General features: G+C 41.9%; 1 protein-coding gene across 2 annotated transcripts in view; it reads left to right on the top strand.

Moving 5' to 3' along the window:
- Positions 1–23,990, top strand: part of IL1R2 (interleukin 1 receptor type 2) — a 146,155-nt gene that overhangs the window by 55,578 nt on the left and 66,587 nt on the right. Inside the window, exons 8-10 of one of the 2 annotated variants that reach the window (XM_029604815.1) lie at positions 1,620–1,765; positions 10,386–10,516; positions 12,889–13,112. In XM_029604815.1, the coding sequence (XP_029460675.1) occupies positions 1,620–1,765; positions 10,386–10,513 (274 nt within the window). In that variant the 3' untranslated portion in view covers positions 10,514–10,516; positions 12,889–13,112. Of the gene's footprint in view, positions 1–1,619; positions 1,766–10,385; positions 10,517–12,888; positions 13,113–23,990 lie in introns of those variants that run through there. The other variant, XM_029604816.1, reaches the window with a different exon arrangement.

Consider the following 23,990-nt stretch of genomic DNA (forward strand, 5'->3'; position numbering starts at 1 on the left):
GGGGTTATGGACGCATGTCTAAAATGTGTGTTAAGCTGTGCGCTAGGTGCCATGCACGTTATTCCATCGGCCTCTAAATTGGGCTGGGAAGGTTGCCTAGTTAGCTTTAGGCCTGCTATTTGGCAGAGCACAGTTAACCGGGCAACCTTGACCAGCCAGCACTGAATGTCTTTTTGCCTGAATAAATTTGATGTGGGCTACGATTTGCATGGACAAAATTTAGCTGGTCAGTAGGGAAGGAAATTGAAATAGCAAGTTTTGTCTGGCTAACTCTCAAAGATTTTTATAGATATACAGAATGTAGGTATGTGTGTATCAATATATATATAATATATATTTACACATAAATAATACATACACTATACTTATGAGTTCAGTGTGCATCTACATGTTTCATTTCTGTTATATTGCCACAGGATAGCAGGTAGTACTTACTTGCTTTTCCCCCAAAGCCCCATTTTGAATTATTATTGTTAGTTCAGACTTTTTTTCCATGAAAGATCATGTAAGTGGCAAATCACTTCCATGCCATTTCTAAAATAATACAAATCCCATAAGAAGTATTGATTAACAATCTGTGCCGGATGAACCTTATTGCCATCATTAAATAAAAATAAAGTATTTTTGCTTCATTAAATCTTCAATTAAACAGATTCTTTCTACCAGGAAAGACTGGTTGGTCTCATTAGCACACATACGAGGATGGCTGCTCTTTGAAGAATGCATGTCATTACCGTGTGCTGCGAGGGATCTTGATTTCCATTGCATGCATGTAATTGCATACAGTGCAGAACCTCAGAAGCATAATCATGTATCCAACTGCAGCTCCAGAAGATTATAGATTTAGGAGAGTTACCAAGATGAGGCAGCCTCTTTATCATAAACTGTATGAGATGAGAATCCAGGACCCTAAATATGTCTGCCCTGGAGAAGAGGAGAAAGTGGAAGGGATGGAAGAAATGACAGATAAAGTTCTACTGTTGGATTCATTTTTTTTCATCTGCCTTGCTATGCCTACTCCATTCTTTTTCTGTATAAATTATACTGGCTCCCAGCTACGTACAGAATCCTGTTCAAATGTCTGCTTTTCACTTGCCGGTCTGTTCACGGCTTTCCTCCCACTTGTCTGCTCTGCTCCATGGTGACCGCCTGCTGTGTCCTTGCTGTCTGATCTATGGCCTGCGCGAGCCTCCCCATTCCTCCTACCTCACAAGCTTCTGCATGTTTGTGCTTTCTTCCTGTTTGCCCTCTACCACGAGAGCCAACTCCCCACTCAAATTCACAGCACACCATGCCAAACGCATTTTCTTTCTCTCCTAAGAGACAGCGCGTACAACATTATTATGACTTTTTTGAGAAATAAAGTTGAGTTGTTAGGTCACAGATAACACAAGACGTTTGGTCAAATGTGACAGAAATAATTTGAACTGGACTCAAATTGTTTATGCTGTAGGTGATATTTTTTACAATATCCTTATAAATGAGGAGATAAAATTTACTAAACGCTTATTTTTAAAAGCATTATATTTTGCATTTAGATAGTACTATAAACTTTGTGCACCACCAAATAGAAGGATCAAAAGTAAAACATCTAAATAAATGTTGTTTTTTTTATCTAGTAAAACTACGAAAAATGATGGAAACTACATTGAAGTACAGCTTACTTTTGAGGAAATCAGAGAAGAGGATTTTAGCACCAGTTTCAATTGTATAGCCAAAAATGATTATGGATTACAAGTGCTACCTACTCGGATTGGAAAAGCAGGTACTGTAGCACTTCCGCCGCATTTAAAAATGATTGGGATTTGGGTGTGAAGTTGGCGTGTGACGAGGAAGAGTAAGGAACATATTAAGGAAAGTTGAATCCATAGAAAATCATAGAGACTTTACTAGGTCACAAATTTATTAATCTTTCTTCTGCCTAATTCTTCTTTGACTTTATTGAAATCAGATTTGAGTGCTGTAAATGTTCTTCAGCCATCTACTCAAGTGCCCACTGGGTAAAAGATAGGAAGTAGAGAGTAGAATTAAATAGTCAGTTCTCCCAGTGGAGAAAGATGAATAGTGGAGTGCCCAGGTATCTATCTTGGGACCTCTGGTGTTCAGCTTGTTCATTAGTGATCTGGAAAAGAGAGCAACAAGTGAAGTGATCATATTTGCAAATGACATGTAACCCCAGGGCAGGATGGCTCCCATAGACTGAACCCAGGGGCACAAAGGGATAGACCCTATCTTCTCCACACACATCTGAGTTCCAGGGCTCCCTGTGGAGGGAAGCGTAGCTTCAGGGTCCTTTTGCATTAATCACTGTTCAAGCCCTGTTTCCTCCTCTGTACACAGCACTGATAATCACAGTCTTTTGCATCCAAAAATCACACTGAGAAGCAATGTGGTTTCCAACATCTTTACTGATAGTTGAGTAGATGGCTGAAGAATATTTACAGCACTCAAATCTGATGTCTATAAAGTCAAAGAAGAATTAGGCAGAAGAAAGATTAATAAATTTGTGACCTAGTAAAGTCTGATTTTCTATGGAGACAACTTTCCTTAATATGTGATGTCCTCCTTCCACTCCCAACTTTATTGCTTATCTTTCCCCCATTATAGAATGGTTTGAATAATATCCCAGTTATGCATCAGAACGTAGTCCCAGTTCTCATGCCTTTCCTGAAGTCGTCTTAAGTATTTAGATCTCCTTATGACAGTATCAGTGGGCCCTATTCTCTCAAGTGCTGCCCACGAATCAGCAATAAACACATTTCTCAAACACCTTTGGCTCCTTCCCTTTTGCAAGGGACAGGACTCCACTTCTCAGATGAAAGCTTCCTTGGTGAAAGATGCCTCTTCCTAATAGAATGGAAACTGATTCCCTGGTACCCAGGGCTCTCAGTTCCAGGTGGAAAAACAATAGTCTCTTACTTCAAAAACAGGGAAAATAAACCAGCGACAGGAAGGGTGGAAAAACTTCCTTGCCTCAAAATGAGGAGATAGTTACTGATAGAAAAAACAACTAAAGGTCGAAATTCCTCTGTATTGGGTCACCAACAGGTCTATACCCTAGAGGAGTAATAGAACACTGCTGGCTTCTTCCCTACCTCTTGATCTAACCATTGCACAGGGATGCTCCAATTCACTGTGAAGGGGGTACCAAGCTCTCAGGGAAAATCTCAAGCTTTGGACAAAAATAGTAAACACAGCTTCAAATAAGTCAGTCTGTCCGGCTGGCTATGGGAAAACTCCACTAGCTTCTCTCTTCATTAAGTTACAAAAATTGACAGAAGGCAGAGAGATCCTGCCTCCAGAAAATCTAACCAAAAATCCCACAACCTAAAATGGTGCCTAGTGATGAAGAAGGCTAAAGCTATACCATCTCAGTCTCCAACATGGGGAGTCAAAACCAACTCACTCTTTACTAAGTCTCTCTGAACCTCCCCAGCAAGTTAGTACAATTCTTCTGGTAAAGAAACCAAGGATTCCTTACAGACACACAAACATTCAAAGTAATTAAACACAGTAGACTGTGAGTAACCAGAGGAAGACCTTGGGGGACTGCAGAACTTGGCATCTTAATGGCAAATTAAGTTTAATGTGGAAAAATGCAAAGTGATCCACATAGAGAAAATAACCCCAATTTTAGATACACAATCGGGCCGATACAATAAAGTGCGCTCCAGCGGAGCGCACTGTTAGCCCGCGTTTGGCCATGCGTTTTCGACGCGCTATTTTTACCCCTTATACAGTAAGGAGTAATAGTGCGTTGAAAACTCACAGCCAACCCCCCCCATGTTGATGGACCTATTAGTCATTCCCGCGCAATACAGAAAGCAAAATGTGCAGCGAAACTGCACATTTTACTTTCAGAGAGTGGCCTGGATGCGTGCCGGGAGAGAGGGCGCTTGCCGGCTCTCCCGTGGATTTTTCTGTATCGGCCCCAATGTTAGGTTCCACATTAGAAGTAACCACCCAGGAAAATGATCTTGGAGTCATCGAGAACAGTACACTGAAATCATCAGCTCAGTGTGCAGCCAGGGTCAAAAAGCAAACAAATGCTAGGAATTATTCAGAAAGGAACGGAGAATAAAATGGAGAATATCATAATGCTTCTGGACTATGGTGTGACTGTAGAAGTCTCCCCATCTTAAAAAAAAGGTATAGCGGAATTAGTATTTATTTTATTTTGGAATTTATATGACACAAATCCAAGGGTCTAGGTGGTTCACAAAGTACTAACATACATAATTCTGACAATCACAGAAATAACAACATAAAATAATTAATAAAAGGTTAAAAAATAAACATCCATAAAACGATTAGCAACATTTTATATATTTTGAGGAGAGGCGACAAATAGCCTCCTTAAATAGCTGTGCTTTGAGAAGCTTTCTAAATGGTTTAATGTTACTTTCCTTGCAGATTGTTACCACTTGAGCCCATAATTTGAGATGTGTTCTTTGGGGTCCTGCAAGGGGACACTAGCCCAGGGATTATAATTGTTTGCATCATATGGTACTATATCCCCAGCTCCTGATGTGTAAACATACAGCAAGGTTAGCAAAAATGGTGAAGGGGATGGCATAGCTTCCCTTATGAAGAATTGCTAAACAGCTTGGAGAAGAAATGACCGAGAAAAGATATGACAGAGGTTTATAAAATCACGAGTGGGCTGGAAAAGAGAAATAGGGAACAGTTATTGACCCTTTCAATTAATATTAGGACTAGGGGCCTTGAAATAAACAGGTGGTAGATTTAAAGCAAATTGGAAGAAGTGTGTTTTTCACTCAACACACGAACTATGGAATTTGTTACTAAAGGATGTTGTTACAGCAACAAACAGCCGAGTTTAAAAAGGGCTTGGACAAATTCCTGGAGGAAAAGTCCATAAAAATGTATTAACTAGATGATGCTGGGATTATCCAGCACTCGTGGCTAGGCGTGAGCAACAAGAAATTGGATCTACTTTTTGTCATGGGCCACTGTAGAGAGACAGGATGCTGGGCTCGATGGCCCTAGGTCTGACCTCAGGAAACAAAACAGAAGCCAATCCAAAGTGGCAAAGTTAGCAACCAAGAAGAAATGATCGTTAAAAACGAGGATTAGTTTACTATGTGGTCTAGTAGAGGTGAAAGCCCGACTCTGGCCGAGTTTCGCTCATTTGAACGAGCTGCCTCAGAGGCTGCAAAGTACGCTCAATGGTCTTTTAAAATATCACATTCAATCCTCCTTTGTTACCATGATACAATGTTGTTATAAAATGTATTTCCAGTTTATTGGCGCAAAAATGCTAGATGTGTTTATCCCAGTGTCTAACATGTATCAGAGTATATAAGGACAAGTAAAAACGAGAAGCAGAGTTCAATGGACTATTTCTGGTTTATCCGCGTGGAAACGCCAGACGCGCTGACTTCGGCGTCCAACAGAGCTGATACATTTTATAACCACATTTTATCATGGTAACAAAGGATGACTGAAAGTGATAGTCTAAAGGACCATTGAGTGTACTTTGCAGCCCCCGAGACAGCTCGTTCAGATGAGCGAACCTCGGCCAGAGTCGGGCTTTCACCTCTACTAGACCACATAGTAAACAAATCCTTGTTTTTTCCCATCATTCCTTGGTCTGACCTAGCATGGCACTTGTGTTTTTAGGGTGAGCCGACATCGGTTGTGTGGCCCTGGACACCACCGCAATGCAACCAACACAGGCTGCCCTTCTGGCCATTACTAGCTGTGCCATCCACCCTCATGGGCATGTATTTTCTGTCCTCGGGGTAGGGTGCTGGGCCTGGCAGCCCCTACACCCTTGGCATTTCATGGGATCAACATTGAGGCTGACACTCTTGTATTGGGGGGGGGGGGGGGGGGGGGGCTGGAACACCATCAGCCGGGGGGGGGGGGGGGGGGGGTGTTAGGAAGCAGTGAAAAGTATGAGCCATGGGGGTGGCTGGCACAGCCTCTTTCTCCTTATTGCCTGGGTCTGCCAAGACTGTGCACAGCCTTTGTGCAAGCAATTTAAAAAAAAATATATATATATATATTTAAAGAAAAAGGAGAACAAGGGGCAACACCAGAGTTGCCAGTTTAGCCGCTGGCGAGGCTCCTTTGATCTCATTCACTATCTTCCTCTTTAAAAAAAAAAAAAAAAAAAAAAAAGGCAAAACAAAACCTTGCTGTTTAACAGCCAGCGTCACAGATTGCGTCAGTGGTGATACAGTACCGGTGCTTTAGGCTGGTTGCAGGTTTCCTTATCCCCTCTCCCCCTTCACAAATAAAGGAAGTGTCTTCTGTGGTGCCCTGCAGCCTTCCTCTTTCGTTCCTGTCTACGTCGCTTCCCTTACAAACGAGGAGGGATGTCTTACAGTCTCCCAGCTTTAGCTTCCTGGGTTAACGAGGGTTTCCCAGATCCCCCTTTGACCCAAACTGGTGTGTCTGCTCGCGGGGGCGCTGAAGCCTGCTGAGCATGTTGCGGCAGCGTGCGTAACCGGCTTCACCTTTGCTGCCCTTCCCCCTGATAGGAATTCATCCCTTCCGTGGGCGCACATGGGGTCCTGCGACCGGACGCCTCGCTTCCCGGCCATGCAGCTGCTTCGCTTGGTTCTTTTCAAAACTGCGCACCAATTCTGTTTTCTCAAAGGGATTTTATTCGGGTCGTTCGGAATGAAACGGTTGCCCGGAATGACGATTCCTTGTCGACAGGGCTCCCTCCCAGCTTACAGCAGCCTAGAGCTTTTCCAGTGATTCGTGTATTTCACAAATTACGTTAGAAAAAAACAAAACTTTTCAGACTTCAACAGGAGCAGAACAGAATTAACTTTTATCCAGCATTATGATAAAGAAAGCTCTACAGTAGCTGGACTAAAACAACTGCGGGGAATAACAATTTCTTGTCGAACAATTTCCTCTTCTCACATATAGCAGCCTGGAAGAAAATGGAGGAAGGATTTAGGAACAAAAGAACATACAATTTTCCCTGAGTTTTAGGGCACCATGTCGAAATTAGCAGTTTTGGCGAAACTGCTTAAACATTAAAACAATATAGCACAGAAGGAAGTGTTTTAAAATCACTGTTACATTCTCCCCTCCTGAACTTTCGCTAACATTGCCATACAATTCAAACCAATTTGATACGTCTACATGAAGTTAATATAACCACATGGTGTGATCCCAGCTAGTACTGTACTTAATGAAATCTTCAGGACAGTAAACAGAAACACACCGCTTAAACTGTCCATTCAGCTATTCCCAGCATCATAGGATCAATTGTACACTGTCTAAATGGAAAACAGGGATCACTTTTCCCAGTGAAATGAAATGTATCCGTTTTACGGGTTCAGAGGGAAAGTGGTTTGGCCTTTTATGTAGAGCAAACTGCAGCCTACAAGTTGCAGAGCTCAGCATGTTTTCTTAATAGCGAGCCCTTTTAAGTAACTCTACAAGTAATCTTGTTACATTGTCTCTTGCATAGGAAAAAAATCTTATGGAGGCATTACCTTCATAAGTGTACCATTAAATATTTTGTAAGATGAACCATGTTGTCATAGATCAACAAATTCACTGGTTTGACTAATCTCCAAACCTTAGAACTAACTGATGGGGTGTCAGGTTTCTGTAGTGCAACCTCTGTATTTCAGTTCCCATTTTTGTGGTATACTATGTGGGCTAGACACACAGATTGTTTCATGTTTCCTGCTCTTGTTTACTGTCTGAGTCAGCACACAGAGTCCTATCATCTTCTGATATCGTGTCTGACTTCTGAGCTCATTCGTTCCGGTTCTTCTGCATGCTTGCAGACATTATTGATATATGAGCTTGGCTTAACAGGGTGGCAGAATCACCGTGAGGCAGAACTGGATAGGTGCTATGATTTAAAGAACCAGAGGGCAGGGACTCAGCCTCCTCCAGATCCAAAGGCAAAAAAGCTGACAAAGCATCAGATTTCTAGGAACTGCTTTAATGTGTCCTGTTTCCGGATGTTTAATTTTAGATGTATTTATTTGATTTCTATCCTGCCTTTCAGAGTGGATTACATTGAGGCTCTGTACGTATTTCCCTGTGTCCAGAGGATTTACAGTCTCTACCCTACACTATAGAGGACTGACTGCCATTTGTCTTCCATCTTCCCCTTGCCCTGTCTCTTTTATTGGACAGCAACACCTGATCTCCCTCTTGTAGAGGATTTCTATAACATTTTGTACTGCAGTTATACATCTTATCTTGATGCTGCTGCTTTATTTGTGTATGAACTTACGCTATTTCCATAGTTTCTGTCCTGTCCATATCTTAGAGACTCCCCAGAATGGTCATAGTCAGCAGACAGGTTCACAGGAAGCCTCAGTAGCCTACACACACGGGGTTAAAAAGGAGCATACCCGTGCTTTCATGTAAGCAAAAGTGAGAGCCTGAGCATTTAAGAGCACGTCTGTTTATTTATTTATTTAAATAAATTTTTTAGGAATTTATTTATTTAAATAAATAAATAGATTTTCTCCATTATCCACGGGATGGCATGCAGTGTATGAGATTTTTTAATTTCACTTAAGGTCCAAAGGTTGTGCTAGAAGAGTGTTTTTAAAACTGATCTGAGTGAATTTGTTCTGGGAAGCCCTAGGTATTGGAATATAGTCTTAGCAACTGCTTAGCGAATTAGTCTTGACAAACAAATTTATGTGCCATCTTAGCGAAATGATTCGAGGCAGCTGAGGCATTTATTGTCTGAATTCAATTTCCCTCTGCTGTCCAGAAATCAGTATTGGAGCAATAGTGGTGATGCTCTGTAACAGAGCCCAAACCTCAGGTTCAGGTGTTTTGCTGACAACATATTAATGCAAAATCATACATGTTTCTGGACATCATTTATTTTATTTAAGCCATTCGTATTCCATCAATCTGCAAATCTTGGTGGATTACAATTATATACACACAATAAAAAATCAACAAATAACTCATCAAATGCTTCACAAACATATAAAAGTAAGAATTACCAGGAATTGACAAAAGCGTCCTGTCTAACAATTATGGTCGCCTTACTTGCATTATGAAACAGGCCGATACAGTACAGTGCGCCTGTTAACCCGCATTTGGAAGCACGTTTTCGATGCGCTAGCTTTACCCCTTATTCAGTAAGGGGTAATAGTGCGTCGAAAACGTGCGTCCAACCCCCCTTCCCCCAAAACTAATAGCGCCCGCAACGTGCAAATGCATGTTGATGGCCTTATTAGTAATTCCCACGCGATACAGAAACTAAAATGTGCAGCCAAGCCTCACATTTTACTTTCAGAAATTAGCGCCTACCCAAAGGCTGGCGTTAATTTCTGCCGGGGAAGTGCACAGAAAAGCAGTAAAAACTGCTTTTCTGTGCACCCTCCGACTTAATATCATGGCGATATTAAGTCGGAGGTCCCAAAAGTTTAAAAAAAAATAAAAAAAAATCATGTTTTTCTGAATTGGCCTGTAAGAGGGGGCCTTAATAGCGAAAAGCAATTATAAAACAATAGGTTGTTCCATACTGTGGAGCCTGCTATTTTAAACATCTGATTTCTGGATTCAGTAGGCCTTACAATGGAGGAATCTCCAGCAGATGTTAGGAGGCTGAACGGAGTAAGTGCTTTGGCTGGTATGACTGAATGGATGACCTAATACAGACCGGGGTGGAAGCAAATTCACCTGTGCATTAAGTACCAAATTTAACTCCTTGAATTTGATCCACCATGAAACTGGCAGCCAGTGCAAAGCTGCAACAGGACGAGAATACTGACTGACTGGTAAATTCTCTTCAATATCTTGTGCTTGGTTTATCTACCGGAAAACCCTTTGAACAGGTTCCTCCTCCACTACAGCTGCGTCTTTAATCAAAACCTCATAAGGATCTTTAACAACCTCTACGGTGGTCTTGATGAATGGGATCTCTGCTTAGTGCGTCAGCAGAATTTTAATGAGGGATTCACATTTTTCTTGTGCTGTGTAAATTCTTCAATAGGAATGGTGTTGAGTATTTTCTCGCACGCCTGCCCCAAACTGAAAAGAATAGATCGCTGTCTATGAACAGTAAACCAACCCTATTTAGCCTCACTTTTGTGTGCTAACCCACCGGCAGTAAACGGTAGATACAATTCTTTGCCCTCTATAAAGTTACCCATCACACTTTCCCCATCTGATCTTAGTAGTAATTTAATCCTATCCCCATGTAACCCCAATGCCATTTCTTCTCTTTGAGTTTACTATTTCCTTAAAATAAATGTAGATTGCCACATCTTCCAAAATGTTTAATATTTGGGAAATCATCATCTATGTTTCCACAATTTCTATTTTTTTACTTGGGCAATCAGACTTTGTATAATATGTTGTTCACTTTGAATGTCTTAAAAAATACTGTTTTCTGGGTTTTTTTGCAGCACCTGCTTTCTCCTGGTATATGGCAGCGGTTCCAGCAGCTCTGGCTTGCCTGATTGTGGGGGTCATGGTCATGTACAAATTCAGGAAACCAAGAACTCAGAAAGACTACATTCTGGCCAAGTCATAAATGGTAAACTTATTTTAGTCTCAGACCATCAGCCGATAAGCTGCTTATGTCGGTTGTATGTTGGAGACCAAAGAAGAGTTTATTGACTTTGTGTGAATTACTTTTTTTTTTTTTGCATGCAAAATACAGACCTGCTCCATTGACTTTTCTCACTCCATTGTCTACTAAAAATTGTGTCTACCTCTCAGAAATTAGCTACAGAGTCCAGGAGCCTTATGAGGATATTTCTGAATTGCAGGATTCGTTCATCCACCTTTGGTTTACCTTGTAATTCTTTCTACAGTTTCCAGTCTCCCAAAGCACATACAGTATCTTAGAGAATTCATAGCTTTTGGAGTGCTACAAAGCCTAACAGGTGCGGTACTTGGTACCAAATGATAATAAGGACTCTGTGGTCGAGACAAAAAAGTCATAATTATTTACAACCATGTACCAGCTGTGTAAAAGAACAATACTGAATGGTTCATTATTTGAACTGATTAACTGCTCCATAATGCAAATACTGAGGGCAAAGGTGAGAAATATGGTCTGGGAGACCCCAGAATTGACAAACATCTGCCTGGATAATTCATAAGGAACGAAGCCTTAATCTAATGCTGCTTGATCTTCTGACTGTCACTAGAGGGTCTTTCAGAATGAAAATTATGTTGAATAATTCAAAGTATTTATTTATTTATTATTTAAAAAAAAAAATAGATGGAGGTGTCATGCAGTGATGCCCCAACCCTCTGCCCAAACTCTTCCATTTGATAAGAGAATCACCCCCTAGGTTCAAACCACCTGAGTTCTCCCCCCCCCCCTCAAAGTATCCTACCCCCTGCCCATCCTTCTAACCCCGGCCCACCCCACTGTTTAGAAGAACTCCCTGGTGTCTAGTGACCTCTCACCATCTGAAACCCCCTTAGGTTAAAAAAAAATCCATGGTGTCTACTAGGGACCCCCACCCCCATACCCTTGAAAAAATCCCTGGTGTCGACCTGCAGTGCCCCCCTAAGATCTGGGTTGATCAATGCCTTCTTTCAAAATGGCGCCAGTCAGCCTTTGTCCCTGTCAGGTGATAGAGGCAAAGGCCAATGGAGTCGACCAGCCTGCAGCGTCTTGGGTGCTCTAGGACTTAGGTAAGGGGGGAATCCAGGGATTGGGAGGGAGGTCCCTAGACCACCAGGGAGTCCTTTTCTGTGAAAGGGGGGAATGAGGATGGGGCCACTAGACTGCCAGGGATTATTTATTTATTTAGAGATTTTATATGCCTTCGTTTCAAGTGAGAATCACTAGATCACAATGGTTTACAGCATAAACATTCACAGTTATAAGAGAATGCTTTATGTTGGGGGATCAAGATGGTTTGAATGAGGGGTATTTGATTGGAGGGGTTGATTCTTTTTACAAAAGGGTTGGGGCATCATCTCACAACAAGTTTTTTTTTGTTTTTTTTCTATGGGCTGCCTTAACAGGTAGAAGGGGGTGGGTTGGGTCTAAACAGACCCCCTAGGGTCATTTTGGTATGTTGGGAGGATTTATTTTTTATGGGCTACATGGTCCTTTAAATAGCAGCCCTAGAGTACAGAGATGTGAATTAACATCCCTGAGTTAACTACAACTCCTAGGATGGCACTAACTGTCTAGAAAATAGTCTGACTTCGGTCAGTTGCATTATTTTATTTGCAAAGGATTACCTATGCATTAGTACATTTTATGCATGCAGAGCAGCTAATTTCAATAGGCATGGATTTTAGGTCAAAATATCGTGCAATGTCGTGAATATCACGCAATATTGCTGCGTTATGTGATTATCGTAAAATGAACACTGACCTTGAAATTGTCTGTTTTTCTGGACGCTGAATATCTACTTTTATTCTTTCTACACATTATGCACTATTGATGTGACTAAAACAGCTTAGTCCCAGAAACATAATTTAAATATTATTGAAATATGCAAACTTCTCGTCAAACATGTGTTCAGTAACAGTTTCTCCATATTTCCCCTTCCCTCCCCCTCATATCCCAATTTATAAAAAAAATATATTTATGAGGCATAGATTTAACAGAGGTCTTCCAATATCCAACCAACAAGATACAATTGCTATAAAAAAATGCTTTCCTTAAAAATAGCTTTAGAATTGTTTTCTCTGATCCTGTATCCATAAGATTATGAAAAAGGCACATCCTAACAGATGAAGGTATTATATATTTAGTAATTTGGTTTAAATATAATGTCACTTCTGTCCAAAATCAAGATATCTGTGGACATAACCAGAAGCCAAAAAATGAGTTAAATGCCCAGGTTGGTGGCAGATAAATTTGCAAAAAAAAAAAAAAAGTATTCTGAAACACTTTTGAAGATTGGCTTCTGAAATGTCTACCCCTCTCTCCAGGTTCCACTTCTCTGCCAAAGATTTTAGATCACTGGGTGGCATGCGTTTGCTCAACATCTTAAAGAGAGAGGACCCCAGCCATCCCTGATCATCCCATCAAAGAACAACTCATCCACTGCACATTCAAATTGATTTTCTCCTTATTCAGTATAGTAATGGCATTATATCTTGCTTGTAAATATGCAAATATCTTTTCTTGTTGTACCCTCAATAAAAGAGATTGATTACAGTATCCAAACCACTTCTCTGCTACCTACTAAATAACTACACTATACATGCCTGCTTCAAAATTCACGTTTCTCCACAGTGGGAGATGCAGAGATGTGGCATAGTTCCTTTTAAGTTTCACACACAGATATTTTCAGGCTTTTCTGCATTAGTTGCCAGTGATACTATATTAAATCTCTGGAAGCAAAATACTTGAAACTGTATGAAGGATAAACCTTATCGCTACTGGAAAAGCACACTATTGTAAAACTCCTAGTGTATAATCACTAGTGTCATCTTGGCTCTCGCCCACCCATATAGTAGACCAATTATTTGGTAGTCTCTGCCTGACCAGCTTTTACATCTTATTTCTGTGCACCTCTGGATATGTCTACCTCCACCACAGCTCATGGCAGCAAAATCTCACCGAGGGCTCACCATATGCAACCATATGTGAAACATGTTTAACAGTGCATATTGCTGTCAACATATCCAGGCCCATAGCCCAAAGTTGGCAAGGCTGTACATTGCTGTAAACATTAGGGATATGCTTTCATTTTTAGCAAATGCACAAAATGCAATGAATGAGGCCATTTTCGTTTAATTCCCCCCTCCATTCCTGGGTACCTCTCCAGTGTGTTTGATATGAAGTGATGTGGAGGGGGAAGCGAAGGCTTGTTGGGCACTGCCATAGGATTATCTTGCAGAATGTGCTGCTTGTGAAAAGTCCAAAGGGGATTTACCATCATTACAAAATAATTGAGAAGCAAGGAGATCACTGTACTCCTCTGCAAGCATAAAAAAATAGAACATGGTGTTATAAGAATTGCAGGTGACCACTTGTACAGAGTTACCTGTCCAGATGAAGAAACCAAAACAACAACTGCACCCCTCCATAATAGGTTGCTTACACACGTCACAGGCCAGGGGATGACTGACGACAATGATACTTTCTAAAAAAAAACTATATGACCTAACTTCATTGAGGATTACTCCAAGTACAAAAGACTTACCTCCTAAGATACAGAGTGAAATACTGGCGAAACTTAAGGAGCGTCAAGCAACAAGTTCCAGTGTGCAATGGGTTGAGTTTCCCGATTCAATACTTATATGGTTTTTAATCCTTTTATAAAGCCTGCAAAAAAATTTTTTCTGCTTAATCGGGGATCCCATTTCCCAACATTCCATGACGTAATTCACAATGGGTCAACAAGGATCAAAATATATGGATAAGAGAAGTAGCCAAAAACTGAAGAGACAAAAATTGTTTTGTAGTTAATGGTCTCCCAGCCTAAACTGTCAACGCAGTCCCTCTCCACTTATTGAAACTGTCACCTTATCTTCTTCTTCTCTCAAATGATCCCGCTATCCCCACATCCACCCTTTCTTTCCTTTACCCTGAATTTAACCAGTTCCAGTGATATAACAATCCCTTCAGATTTTTACTATGTCTCATATTCCTAAAAGAATCAATTACATTAGTACAATGAGGACCTAACCAAATCTTTCTAACTTTTACTAATCTCATTCCCTCCCTGTTTCCCCAGACCCCCAAAATCCTCACCAGCCATATACACTCCCAGTCCCAGCACATCACATCACCCATACTAAGTAGAGACCCAATGTGTTTGGGTGTCCTTTAGTTACAGAGCAGTGTAACCCACCCCATTTGCCATGAACTGTCAATCTATCCCCAGAATAAATGTCTCCAAAGCATGTGTGCATGAGTCAATAGTATTGCAGTTACTTTGTGTGCATTATTCTTGTAGGAAAAATATTATTTATATTCTTCCATATTTCACAAACGTTTTCTATCAAAATTGACATCCTCATGCTTCCAGTTCCCATAAATGTTTACTAGTCACTCATTGTTTTTACGATTATTCAAAAATGTTTCAGCTTTCTGTACTGATTCCATATTGTATATTAAAACACATTCTTTTTGAACAATGCAGCACTACACTATGCCAACCTCCTTGCTCCTAGTTGCTACTAAGTTTGAAAGGTTTTGAAAAATGTGAATCTGATTACCTTCATAAATCAGGTCTCTATTTCCAGTAAGACTGCTAAATTTCTGTTTTATGAGTAAAGTTCAACATCACCTCGATCAGTAACTGATTCCTGTGACTTATATTCCTCCCTCTGATTCTATGCCCTTTCAAAGTGAAATCTCCCCACCTCTTTTTCCAGGCCTAGCTCTTTCACTAGCTGCTTCTCCAATGCTCCTCGCAGATGCTAATCCAGGATCGAATCTGGGAATCCCATCTGTCTTAAATTGTTCCACTGTGATCTGTTTTCTAGATCCATTTTTTTAAAACTATATTTAATTCGGCAGATAATTTTGTATCATCCTCCACCATGGAAATTACATTTTTGTTATCAGACTGCCGTTTATATCAGCTATCACAACATTAAACTGCAAAAGTGTTTTCATATACTTTCTCAGACTGTACCTTGAAAGCTTTAGCCACTATAACAAAGTTATCTGCAAGCAACTTGTCATTTGTTACCAATGCACTATGATTGACCTAATTCGCCATTTTGTTTTTCGGGTGTTAGCTGTGGACTTTTTCCAGTTTTTGTAGTTTAGTCACCATTAATTTACTTTTCTTATCACAAATTTGTTCATAAACACTGTTACCATACAGTAGTCGATAGTTTATTCCTCAATCAAGTTTTTGTCAATGGGGGACATGGGCAACTAGAGCGAACAGAAAGAGTCACTCGCTCACTACATCGTGTGGTTTCCCGAGAACAGAACTTAAATGATTATCTGTTACAAAAACTAGGTCTAAAATATGCCCCATCTGATGAGTTTGTAAATCCATTAATCGATCAAAACTGAGGTCTTGCAACAAAAACAGAAACTCTCCCATCTGCTACATAGAAATATGTTGGGAGAAAAAGACCATATGGCCCATCTAGTCTGCCCTTCCACCCAATTAATTTAGCTTTATAATTCCCATCTCTTCCTTAGAGATCCACAATATTTATCTCATACTTTCTTGAATCCAGATACTGTTTTTGTCTCTACCACGTCCATGCATCCATCACCTTCTCTGTAAAGAAATATTTCCTAAGATTACTCGTCTACCCTCTTTCAACTTCATCTCATAACCCCTCATTCTAGATCCTCCTTTCCATTGAAAAAGACTCTCACCTCCTGTGCATGAAAACCTTTGAAATATTTAAATGTCTTTATCATATCTCCCCTATCTTGCTTTTTCTCTAGGGTGTACATGTTTAGATCTTTCCTATCCCCATATGCTTTAGCATGGAGACCACTGACATTTTAGTAGCCATCCTCTGGATCGACTCCATCCTGTTTATATCCTTTTGAAGGTGCGGTCTCCAGAATTGTACACAGTATTCCAAATGTGGTCTCACGAGGGATCTATACAGGGGCAATATCACCTCCCTTTTTTTCTTCCGGCCATTGCTATCCCTATGCAACCAAGCATCTTTCTGGTTTTTGCTGTTGCTTTATCCAACTGTTAGGCCACCTTAAGGTCATCAGATGCAATCACCCCAGGCCCTGCTCTTCCTTTGCCCTTAGAATTTCACCTCCAGTACTGTACCACTCTCTTGGATTTTTGCATTCTAAACATATTACTCTGCATTTTAAATATTTAATTTTAATTGCCAGACCCTAGATCATGCTTCAAACTTCGCTAAATTCCTTCTCATATTTTCCACAATTCCTTGGCTGTTTACTCCGTTACTGATTTTGGTATCATCAGCAAAAAGACATACCTTTACCAACAATCCTTCCCTTTTGTTGCTGATGAAAATGTTGAAAAGAATCAGTCCAAGGCCTGATCCATAAGGCACACTGCTAGTAACACCCTCCTCCTCAGAGTAAACTGCATTTACCACTGCTCTTTTGTCACCTCCCACTCAGCCAGTTTCTAACCCAGTCGATCACTCTAGGTCCCATACCAAGGGCATTCAATTTATTTAAAAGTCTCCGATGCAGAACTGTGTCAAAGGCATTTCTGAAATCCAAGAACACTTCATCCAGTTCTCTCCCTTGATACAACTCTATGGTTACCCAATTAAAGAAATTGATCAGATTTGTCCGACAATATTTTCCTCTGGTAAAACCATGCTGCCTCAGATCTTGTAATCCATTGGATTCCAAAAATTTCACCATCCTCTCCTTTAGCAGCGATTCCATTAATTTGCTCACCATAGAGGTCAGACTAACCAGTCTAGTTCCCAGCCTCCTCCTTAACTCCACTTTTATGAATAGGAACCACATCCACCTGTCTTCAGTCCTCCGGAAATACTCCTGACTCTAAAGAATCATTGACAAGGTCACCCAGCAGAGCTATTAGAACTTTTTAAAGTTCCCTTAGTATCCTCAGATGTATCCCATCTGTTCCCATCGCCTTATATACTTTAGGGTAGATATTCAAGTCATCTCCGTTTCTAAGTTAGCTGGATAGACATATCCAGATCATCTAGCTTACCCCTAGATTCATCAAAATGCTATAATAACACGTGCATAACACCAACGTAAGAAAAAGGGGCATGTTTAGGAAAATTTTAGAATTACCACACTGCACATCGCATTGTGTGGTAAAGTTTCCGCACCCTGTGAAGTGCTCAAACAGCTAAGAGAGGTAAAGAGACTATTTATAAGGCCTTCATAGTACTCTACTATTTATAGCTCTATAGGAGGGTCAGCTAATAGCTCGAATTGAGGTGGTGGTGGTGGTTTGAGAGCCAGTTTTACATGCATAAGAACATGCCATACTGGGTCAGATGAAGGGTCCATCAAGCCCAGCATCCTGTTTCCAACAGTGGCCTATCCAGGCCATAAGAACCTGGCAAGTACCCAAAAACTAAGTCTATTCCATGTTACCGTTGCTAATAATAGCGGTGGTTATTATATGTCAACTTAATTAATAGCAGGTAATGGACTTCTCATCCAAGAAATCCAATCCTTTTTTAAACACAGCTATACTAACTGCACTAACCACATCCTCTGGCAACAAATTCCAGAGTTTAATTGTGCGTTGAGTGAAAAATAACTTTCTCCGATTAGATTTAAATGTGCCACATGCTAACTTCATGGAGTGCCCCCTAGTCTTTCTATTATCTGAAAGAGTAAAAAAATGATTCATATCTACCCGTTCTAGACCTCTCATGATTTTAAACACCTCTATCATATCCCCCCCTCAGCCATCTCTTCTCCAAGCTGAAAAGTCCTAACCTCTTTAGTCTTTCCTCATAGGGGAGCTGTTCCATTTCCTTTATCATTTTGGTAGCCGAGTGAGACATACGGAACAGCACAGTACACCTCGGTGAAGATTTGTCATCATTTGGCGTGAAGAAAGTCCTGATGGACGAGAGAACATAGTAGAAATCTCAACTTTGTGAGACTTTCTTCACGCCAAATGATGACAAATCTTCACCGAGGTGTACTGTGCTGTTTGTACATCTCATTCTGCATATAAAACTGGCCCCTAAACCACCACCACCTCACCTCGAGCTCTTAGATGGCCCTCCTATAGTGATATACATACTGTGAAGGCCTCCCCAGAGGCTCCCTCCCTCCCTCTCCCAAGCCCAGAAATGGCTAAAATGCAAATTGCTAAATTTATCGCAAATTGCATTACAGCCATTTTGGACATAATCACACAGCTTACTGCCAGGAAAAATGGTGTAGTTATTTCTGGCGTTAAAAACGTGTAATATTGCCCCTCATTTTAATTAAGCCTGCCCAAACCCCTCCCCAATCCCCCCCTTCTAAAAATTTGCATTTGCGCCATGCGGTAACACAATGATCTCATGTGTTATAGGGTTAACGCATGCATTAATGCCATAACGCATTTTGATGAATGACCCTATTAGCTGGATCAGTTATCTGCCTAATGCTGAATATCACTACTATCACCCTGATCAGCCCACACCTCATCCAGTTATCTAGTGACTGCTGAACATAACTGGATATTCACCGGCTGCTAGGTAGCCAGATTCTTATTCAACTATCTAGTGTTTCAATATCGACCTTTTAAGTTTAGTTAGTTCCTCACAAACACACTTTTGTGAAAATTGATTTAGGTTTCCTCATTTCCATACTTATTTGTGTTCTGCTCCAGGACCTTCCACAATGAACACCAAACAGAAGTATTAAGAATTCTGCTTTTACCTCCTCAGCCTCTACATATTCCTCTCCTTCACCTCTGAGTCTCACAATGCCACTTTTGCACTTCCTTCTATACTAACCTTTCTTTAAAAAGTCTTGTCTCCCCATTGTACTGTATTTGATATTTGAATTTTTGCATTCCTGACTACTTTTCCAGCTTCTCTGCCTCTTTCTGTGATCTCTTGTGGTTTGTGAATGCTTTTTCTCCCTTACCTTTTCAACTACTTCTGTAGAAAACCATAGCAGGCTTTTTAACTCTTTCCTTTATTTACTTTACTAACTAAGGGGGTTATTTACTAAAACTTTATTGCATGCGATAGGATTTAAATGAGCTGGAGGGAGAGGAGTCGGCCGCGGCACCGCTGCTGGCGATAATGTGAGGAACATTATCGCTGCCAGTAGCCTGGCGAATAGCGACACCTTTTACGGTGTCGCTATTCGCTGTGAAAGGCTGCAGCTGGCCGCACTGCAGCCAGCGAAATCGCACCGCCGCAGTGTGAATGGCTGCGGCCTTTTGCAGGCCCGCCCCTTCACCCCGCCCCCTTTTTGCCCTAAAAGATTAGTTGCCCTTTTGATATCTCCTTCTAGTTTTGCCTACTGCTCTTCTAATTCACTAGATTTTCCCATCAGCTAATGACTTGTTGAGGTACTTTCTCATTTTAAGTAGTCTATGACCCTCACCTTGGAATAAGCCTTCATCTTTTGCGCCCTAATACTGAACCACACCATCTGGTGATCACTGAATCCCAGTGACATGGGCTTGGCAATAGGGGTTGCACCAGAGGGAAGGTCCTTACTGGGAGAAGCAGTGTGGAGACATGGTGGCAAGGTCAGGAGCTGGAGAAACACCAGGAGAGAAACAGAATAGGAATGCTGGAACCCATACACAAGCAGGGGACACTTGCCAACTGAACTGAGAAGCAAGAAGCTTTATGTGCAGGAATGCTGTACACAACTACAAGTGCAGGAATTGTGGAACAGGATGCAATTGTAGGAATCTTAGAAATAGGATACTTCAACTGAATAAGGTTTGGATACTTAGGCAAGACATGGAAATCAGGAAATACATGGCTAGTGCTTCCGCAGGGCAGAGGCCAATACCAATATGGCTATTGAACCAGCACTCTATGTCCTCTGAATATGCCTTGTATACTGCTGGGAATAAGAGGTACAGCCAGTGCTGGTCCAAGTGGATGAATGCAGGAAACGGGACAAATATACCAGAACTAAAAATGCAGCAGTTTCATAGTCTAGATATCCCAGGGTCACAGATTCAAATCCCATTGACCCTGACATCCATTACTACACCAGAAATAATGCCTCTATTGGCAAGCACCAGGCCAGTATCAGTCCCTCCCAGGTGGATTCTTTTACCAGTTGACAGAACAGTTCTCCTTGCAGAGAATCCAAGATCTCCCTGCTTCTAGAAGATAATGCAGCCAGGATTTCCCAATCGACATCCGGCAGATTGAAATCCCCGAACAATAGTGCCTCCTGTTTCAGAACAATCCTGTGAATATTCTCCATTAAATCTCTATCCATTTCTTCTGTCTGTGATGGAGGTCTGTATTACACCAATATAAAGAGATGTTCCATTCTCTCTTTCCAGATTAACCCACAGTGCCGCCTTCTTATTTCATAAAGCCAGCAATGCTGTTGCTGTAATGTTCTTGATATATAATGCCATGACTCCTCCCTTCCTACCCAGTCCTTCCTTAATAGATTGTAGCCTGGTATAACTATATCCCAATCATGGTTTTCCATGTACCAGTCTCTGTGACAGCTCCTGTATCTAAATCAACTTCTTCCCTGACTGCCTCTAGATCCAGGACTCTATTTCCCATACTATGATCATTAGTGTACATAACTTTCCAAATATTACTCTTTTTTTTTTTTTTCCATATCTCCCATTTCTATAAGGATATTTGTTTTATTTATCTTAGGGCTTTCTTCACCCATCCCTGAAGATTCTAGTTTAATGCCCTCCTCAGTAGGTTTTCCATTCTGAGATGAAAGACACTGTGTTCCGTCCTTGACAGATGGACTCCATCTCTGCTTAGCAATCCTTGAAATATCATCCCATTGTCCAGGAAGCCAAAATGCTCTTCTCGACACTATTTACACTAGGGATGTGAATCGTTTTTTGACGATTTAAAATATCGTCCGATATATTTTAAATCGTCAAAAAATCGTTAGGGCCACGATACAATACCAATTCCCCCGATTTATCATTAAAAAATCGTAAATCGGGGGAAGGGGGAGGGCAGGAAAACCGGCACACTAAAACCCCCTAAAACCCACCCCCGACCCTTTAAATTAAATCCCCCACCCTCCCGAACCCCCCCCCCAATGCTTTAAATTACCTGGGAATCCGGCGGTGGTCCAGAACGGCGGCGGTCCGGAACGGCCCCCTCAATAGAATCGTGTTGTCTTCAGCCGGCGCCATTTTTCAAAATGGCCGCCGCAAAATGGCGGCGGCCATAGACAAAAACGATTCGACGGAGGAGGTCGTTCCGGACCCTCGCTGGACTTTTGGCAAGTCTTGTGGGGGTCAGGAGGCCCCCCCAAGCTGGCCAAAAGTTTCCTGGGAGTCCAGCGGGGTTCCGGGAGCGATTTCTTGCCGCAAATCATTTTCGTACGGAAAATGGCGCCGGCAGGAGATCGAGTGCAGGAGGTCGTTCAGCGGCGGTCCGGAACCCCCGCTGAACGACCTCCTGCAGTCGATCTCCTGCCGGCGCCATTTTCCGTATGGAAACGATTCGCGGCAAGAAATTGCTCCCGGAACCCCGCTGGACTCCCAGGAAACTTTTGGCCAGCTTGGGGGGGCCTCCTGACCCCCACAAGACTTGCCAAAAGTCCAGCGGGGGTCCAGAACGACCTCCTCCGTCGAATCGTTTTTGTCTATGGCCGCCGCCATTTTGCGGCGGCCATTTTGAAAAATGGCGCCGGCTGAAGACAACACGATTCTATTGAGGGGACCGTTCCGGACCGCCGCCGTTCTGGACCACCGCCGGATCCCCAGGTAATTTAAAGCATTTGGGGGGGGTTCGGGAGGGTGGGGGATTTAATTTAACGGGTCGGGGTGGGTTTTAGGGGGGTTTAGTGTGCCGGCTCACGATTTTAACGATTTTTCACGATAGTTTACACACCCAAACGGCAACAATACGATTCCCTCCCCCTCCCAGCCGAAATCGATCGTTAAGACAATCGAGGACACGATTCACATCTCTAATTTACACAGCCATTCATTTATCTCCAGAATGCAAGCTTCCCTGCCTGGGCCTCTATCCTTGATTGGGAGGACTGAGGAGAATTCCGCTTGTGCACCTATCTGATTTTTCCCTCTCTGCCAGAGCCATGAAGTCACTTATGATATGATCTTAGCAGTATTATTGATGCCAACATGGATGAGCATCAATGGATAGTGTTCAGTTGGCTTGAGGATTCTCTGCAATCTCTCCATAATGTCTTGGTTTTTGGCACCTGGTAGACAGCTCATTTCCCAGTACAACATGTCCGGTTGGCAGATAGACATCTTTATGCCCCTTGGAAGCAAGTCACCATCCACCACCACTACCCTCTGCTTCCTAAGTGCAGTGCTTGTTGAGCTCACAGCTGTTGGTTTTGCAGGCCGGTTCCTACTCATCCTGGGATGGTTTCTTCTCCTCCAATTCCAGGGATGCATATCGGTTCTTTAGTTCAAGGGAAAACTGAGTGGTGGTATAGGATCTAATAGCTGTAGTAATCTGGATCCAGTTGTCATCTCATGGTCCAGTTTCACCATCCTGTCTTTTTGAGTTCTCCATCTCAGATGCCTTGATAAGCATTAGAGCAGAAAACTTAAAACCCTGAAGAAAATCTAAACTGTTCAATGTCATAAAGTGAAACTGAATGGCAGCATAATAAATAAACATATAGATATACTGCAGTTGCATGGCCTGAGTAAGCCATGGCCCACTCACTTTGTGCTCAGGCCCAACCACTTGGCCTGAAAAGAGAGGCCCTGTCACAGGACCCCAGTGAATAGACCCAGTGCTGCCAGGTGTGCACGACCTGTGGAGCAGTGGCTGAAGAGGGGAGGTGGCCCAGGAGGCCTCTGCTGGACCCCGTCCCACTGGTGGCCAAGAAGAGAGCTCTGCCAGGAAGATAGCCTGTTAGCCTGCTCCACCATATGTGTCGGCCCGAGAACCTGTGTGTGTTGGAATGGGAACCTGCATGAGAGAGAAAGCATATGAGAGTGGGAGCCTGAGTGAGAGAATGTGTGGGAGTAGGAGCCTGTGTGTATGTGAGAGAGAGAACATCCAAGAATGGGAGCCTGTGTGAGAAAAAGCATTTGTGTAAGAGAGGGCATGTGAGAGTCTGTGTGTGAATGTATAAAGGAAGAAGGACAAAAGACAAGAGGAGAAAAGAAACAGAATAAGAGAGGGCCTGAAAATGGATTAGGAAAAGATAGACAAGGGGAACAGAGAGAGTAGGCCCAACCAATTAGAAAAATAAGAACAGACAACAAAAGTAAAATTAAAAAAATGTAATTTTCACTTTCAGTGGTTGGAGTATGCCATCTTTGGGATACATTTCTTATATATTTGTATTTTGCTGTTTCTTCAGTATTCCAGTGTTCACAGTCTGGTTTCTCAGACTTTCCATTTCAGGTTTGCGTGTTTGTTTCTAATTTGTAGTCCCTTATTCTGTATTGGATAAGGATCCGTCTGTCTGTTGTGCATGTGTGACTGAAGTGCAG

Source organism: Rhinatrema bivittatum, chromosome 5, assembly GCF_901001135.1.
Source record: "Rhinatrema bivittatum chromosome 5, aRhiBiv1.1, whole genome shotgun sequence".
Lineage (NCBI taxonomy): Eukaryota > Metazoa > Chordata > Amphibia > Gymnophiona > Rhinatrematidae > Rhinatrema > Rhinatrema bivittatum.